The sequence below is a fragment of the Silurus meridionalis genome, chromosome 2, assembly GCF_014805685.1.
Source record: "Silurus meridionalis isolate SWU-2019-XX chromosome 2, ASM1480568v1, whole genome shotgun sequence".
NCBI lineage: Eukaryota > Metazoa > Chordata > Actinopteri > Siluriformes > Siluridae > Silurus > Silurus meridionalis.
In genome coordinates this window covers 18,145,132-18,151,131 of record NC_060885.1, presented here as the reverse complement: position 1 = coordinate 18,151,131, position 6,000 = coordinate 18,145,132, and the positions used below count along the sequence as shown (strand labels likewise).

The following is a 6,000-nucleotide window of genomic DNA, read 5'->3' as shown; positions in this document are numbered from 1 at the left end:
GATATTATTGAGGGAAAAGTTATTTATTAAAAGCAGTACATTATTTGAATCTAGTTACTAATCTAGACTCTTCCATTTGGCATTTAAATGTGCGATTTCAGAGGAAATTCCTCTTAAATGTACTCTCCATTTCTGAAAAAAATGAAAGGGCAGAATACCTACTGTTGCCACGTAACTGCATCAACAACTGAACCACCGTTCTTCATAAACCTATGAGACAAAATATAGGGATATTTCAGTTGGTAAGTGTAAATATAGCAGTGGAAGTGCAGATTATTTACAGCTGCTTTTTCTGTCTGTCCTGCAATTGTAAATGAATCTGGCATAGACAGTCAATGTCAAGGCCAACTAAGACACACTCACATGGGGAACTTGTTTATATGGCTGGTGGAGGGTGATCGTTCAGGCAGTGTGTAAACCGGCTTTGAACAGATGTGAGTTGACAGTTATGCAAAAAAAAAAAAAAAAAAGAAAGAAATTCTGCACAATCCTTTTTAGGCAACATGTTTCACTCTGAGGTAGGCCTCTCTTTCTAAACACCCATTCCGATGAAGGAAAAAGCAAAAGTGTGATGTGTGCAGTAAAACTGTTCACACCTTCATTTTTTCCTCCCCTTGTCACTCCAGCCAAGTAGACCTTGTTGTCTGCTGAGCTTCACAGTTTTTTACTTCTAAACCCCAACTGGTAGCAGCAAAGAAATTATATATTTTTCTGAGAAAAGTCTTCAGCAAAACACTTGTGGTTATTGGTTGAATGTTCACTGCTTTTAGCCAAAACAGTTTCACTGTAGAAACTGCATGGGAAGGGAAGAGCAGGTCAGATATGCAGTAAGAAACTGCACAGGGAAGAAGTCAAGTACGGTATCTGGCAGACATCTAAAGACCACAATAGAGTTAAAGATCTGGTTGTCTCTAGATTTTTTTCCCCTGAGTTTCACTAAAACTGCAATAATTTTAGTTCATGGCCAAGAAATTAGGGCAGATTTTGTGGAACATATTCTTCACACCCCACAGTGTCCACAGACAAGTGTTCATTTAAATCTACAATACCACTCAGTTTTTAAATACACTTGGATACGTCTTTGAAATATAAGTTATCTCTCCTCCTAATAGATTATACATGAAATATATATATACTGTATATGTAACGACAAGACTGTTAAAGTTTCCTAAGTGGTTTCTTTGTTTAAACAGGTAAAGGGAATGGAATGGTAACTGTTTTCAAGTCTACAATGAAGAAGCGAAAAATAAACACGTTGTATCAGTGAACAATTCTGCATGATTTAATTTTGTTTTAGTTGGTTTTTATGTATTCATTGTAGTTCAAAAACAGCAACAAAAAAATACAAGTGTCCTAAAAAGATTCAAAAACCTAAACACTAACAATGACATTTTTTTCCTCTTATTGCTTAGAAAAATGGAGTGTGTGTAGACAGAGCAGACATGTGCTGCTGACAGCCACTGACTGTGTGCAGGAGGCATTCATGCATGTGACTTCCTAACAAGGCAATGACATATTTATGTGGCTTGGTCATGTCTGTACAATAATCAATTAGCTTAGCAAACTTGTTCTGTCTCCAAATGGTCTCATTACCCCACATGTTAAAGTCATAGCCAATTGCCGCAAAACACAAATAACCGGAAAATACTTCAAATCCTGAGTGCTAGTCGCCAGATAATAGAAGCCAAGAAACATGTACAGTAATCTTCTCTCAGAGCAGAATAAAGACAGTGGACAATGACGTTTTGTTTCAATATAAATCAGCACTAATCAGTCACAGTTGGTGGTATCATTTGTTCTTCTTTTCATGGCAATACTACAGAGGAATCCATGCTCATGGGGTTACCTCATGTCCATAATTTTTAAGGTTGCAATTGAAATAACTGCAAGAAAGTTTCACTGCTGTACTTGTGCATATTCAAATTGTGTCTTTTATATGTAAAAAAACATACGTGCAAAATAAAGCAGCAATATAATTTTTCAAATGAGTGCATAGATACCTTTTATAAGCTACTTACATAATTCACTAGTTTCACTGCTGTAAGCCATGACCATTTGAAGAAGCGATATATAAGAAACAAAAAGCTAAATATCTTGATTTGGAGAACAGGGATTATGCAGGTGGAGTATTGCTCAGTCACACTATCAATCGAGTGACACTTCATTTAGCTGACCGTGGATTTCCCTGGTGTAACCAGCGCCAGCATAACCCAATGGAAGCAACATAAACATGGTTGCGATATGCTCCACTATAGAGATAGAAAGTGTTAAATAGCATTAACAGTGGAAAAACTTTGAAGGTTTTCTGTTAGACATCTATGGCAATAATATATTATTAATTATATTATTCTAATTAATATAACAGATACTCTTTTGGACAAAAAAACTGATAGAAATATTTATATTTCTATTTTGTGAATTATTCACTAAGATGTTTTAATTTCTGTAACATTTTGTAATTGTGCAAATCAAGGTTTTTTTCGCTGTATTGCAGTGGTGCTTGGTCCTGCAGACCTAGCTATAATATAGTGTAAATAGCTCAGGTTATCCTGTGGTATGGTACGTTCAAATAGTCCCTCTGCAGTGGCCGTGTAGAGTTCATTATGGGAAAATATGTGTTAAACGAAGCATTATTATTCTCACTCATATAATTTTTTTGGTAAATCTTGCACTGTATCATGATGTAGTCTTTTTGTCTCCGGAAACGCTGCTTGAAATTTTTTATAATCTTTATAACCGTAGTTCACTACATACTCTATGTGGGAACTTTTTGAATGCACATCGATTTTATCAAGTTTCCTCCACTCTATTTATTCTCAAATGAATACTGCACTCATTTTTTAATTGTTGGCTGGACTCAGCTATACATTATGGGACATTTGATTTGTCCTGGAACAGTACAGTGGAATTGAAGAAAAACTTTAGTGAGAGATTTTATTTTTTTTGCATTTATTTTGTTATGTATACATTATATAATAGTTATCAGAACCACGTATCATATTCCTTCCATATCAGTGTACTAATAAAACTATTATTGGTAGTAGTACTAGTAGTAATAGCAGTAATAGCTTAAAGTTGTAGTATGTAGGTATTAAAGGTAAAAGCATTATTTATGTAATTCAGTGCTTCATTCTCCTGATCATTATCTTGATAATAAGAAATTGTTAATTGTCAATTGTTACATACACGCAGTGAAAGAACCCTTACTTCACGCAAACTTTTAGGTGAACCAAAGTGTTACAGCTGTGGTCCTGCAATAGTTTCTCATTTAACACAATGTATATATTCACTTAAAATGTGTGAGGAACAGCATGCTTTTCTAAACTATAGTTGCATATAAACTACACTACACTAAAATTTTGCCAAATTAAAGTCTTTTCAAAATGAAACAACTAAAAAAAACACAAATACTTGAAAAATGTACTGTATTGAAAAAGTACAAATGTTTCAGACTACAGTCTTTTAAAATTATATTTAAATTTCAGACAAAATATCACTCTGCAATACAAGGTGCCACATTTCTTTTTGAATGAAATGGTTCAGAAATGATATTAATATTTTAATACAAAATAAAATATGTTTTAATATAATGATCAGCCAGAAGTAGAAATAAAAAAAATTATGAAGTATATGAAACGAATCAGCACTGTATTTCATTATCGGCAAGCCGACCACATGAACATTTTTAGAACTGTGAGTTCTGCGCTACATTTCGAAAATATCAGTCTGCACATGAGAATTTCTGTTGTTAAGATTCATAGGTCCTTCCAACAATACAGTGTCAGGAGACAGCATCGGGACACACAAGTTAGTTGCGGAACAAAACCTGGGTCTAATGATGAACTCAAAAAGAGTTTTCACCCTGAGTCATGCTTTGAATAGGCAGTGTGAGCTTTTCTTTCTAAAGCACATGAGAATCAAAGTTATGGGATAGAGCTTGAACAAATACTCTTATCACCAGGTAAACAGGCTCTTAGGATTTATTGTCAGTCCTAGTTTCAGAAGTAATTATTCTGTCCTTCTTTGCATTTTAGTGCATGATTTAAAAGATTGTTGAAAAACTTTGTAATACCCCATAGCAGCACTAAGGTTTTATGAGCTAAGGTCAAATTAAATAGAAAACAAGTCCATTGACTTTTATATTACCAAATAAAATGCTAAAATTTCATTTTTCTCCATGCTAAATCAAAGGATCTCAATGCTGTGTGGGCATGGAGAGCAAATCATATTGTATGATGTTGTAACATATGAAGTATACAGAGGTGTCTTAGACTGGACTGTCACCCAGGTGTTTTCCTTAATTGAGTCACTTCACTATTCCACTACATGTCATTGTGATGGATTAAATCCAAGCACCTCTCTATGAAAGATACCAAATTTCTATCTAAAACCACTATAAAACTCACAAATTTTATTTTGATCAAACAGAAAAACAGAAAAAAACATACACATACTAGCTACAAATGAATAAAGCTTGTATTGAATAATCTTGTTTACTCTAATAATGTATGAAAGCAGATTGATGGTAAGTACTATGTGCACATGGAAATAAAGAAAAAGAAACTTAGTAAAGAACATTAATTTTGCTCTGGTTATAGCTTTGCCAGAAGGCAAAATACATTAAAAAAAAAATATTTAAATCTTTTTGATGGAAAAGATGTTTTTGCTCTTCTCCCAACAGGCCTTGGCTAGATTTACCAACTTGATGTGAACATCTGCATAAACAATTCACTTTTGAGGGAATGCCAAAATGAATAGATTCAAAATGGCTGTAGACACGATTTTTTATTGTAGTTATTCTTTGGCCCATGTTTGTCTGTTGGGTAAGTCATAATGATAGTAGACAATATTAAAATGCAATCACTAGCCTGCCTCGGTCACTCACCCGTCCAGAAGCAGGATTGCATTTTTGCGAGGACGGCCAATGTTGGGACCGTAGAGATTCGCCCGGCTGTAGTAGCGAACAGACTGCAGCATTGTTTTCAGCATAATGTAGTCCTGAGCGAGTCGGCTGCTGTTGACTGAACGAGCTACCATGGTACGGTAACTGTTAGGCTCTACAAGGAACAAACAAAAAACTTCTTGAAATAGGAAACACTGATCATAAAGTTATTTACTTAAATGATTGAATAAATTATGTCACAACTGCTTAAAGTAAATTGTTGAGTTTGCACTCAATAGTTTATATAGAGGTTTTTTTTTTTTTACTTTAAAGTTTAATGAAATTTATTAAAGGAACTGGACGTGTCAGTAAAAATGCGGGTTGTGAAGCAAAAATCATGCTGACTATTAATATCTAACTTCAGACAACATTATTATTTCTGTATATGTGAAAAGATGAAAACATTTTTTTCAAGAATAGAAAGTTTCCTCAAATAAAAATATGTGCACTTCACTACAATTCTAATTTCCATCAGATAATGTTCATTCTATAAAAATACAATTCAATTCTTTGAAATATGTGTTTATGGAAATTCTGGATGCAAATAATCCAGACCCAATAAATTTGATTTTTTTGTAGATGTTAGCATGAGTATTAAGTCTGCAGTGTAATTCAATAGAAATGAATCAGTGGAAAACTTTATTCAACAGTCTAAGCTGTTTGTCAGTATGAATGATTGTCATCAGTATATGAGGCAGCATGACAGAGAATGCATCATCATTCGATTAAAAACAGGTACAATAGAGTATTAACATAATAACTTATGAGGTATTCATAAGCCAAAACAGGATGTTATGTAATGATTATTTGTACTGATCATGAGATGATGAAATTGGGAAGGATTTTGTCTTTCAAACTCTAGCCAATAGGAAGCCTCAGGCATAAAAATCATCACAACATTTTATTTTTATTCAAAGCACAAAGTTTTAAAATTATACACTTTTGTTATAGATGTACCCACTTGTCCATATGAAACAGTGTGTTTACTATATCAAAGCCTTTTAATATATCATGTTGGCTTCATAAACATGAACCTCAAAATAAAATGCTTTGTTTTC

The 6,000-nt window shown here is 33.6% G+C and overlaps 1 protein-coding gene across 1 annotated transcript in view; it reads right to left on the bottom strand.

Annotated features, from left to right (window-relative positions):
- hpse2 (heparanase 2) overlaps positions 1-6,000 on the bottom strand; it is a 44,721-nt gene that overhangs the window by 18,591 nt on the left and 20,130 nt on the right. Inside the window, exons 5-6 of the mRNA XM_046875298.1 lie at positions 4,886-5,057; positions 163-210 (exon numbers count right to left, since the gene is read on the bottom strand). Of these exons, the coding sequence (XP_046731254.1) occupies positions 163-210; positions 4,886-5,057 (220 nt within the window). The remainder of the gene's footprint in view (positions 1-162; positions 211-4,885; positions 5,058-6,000) is intronic.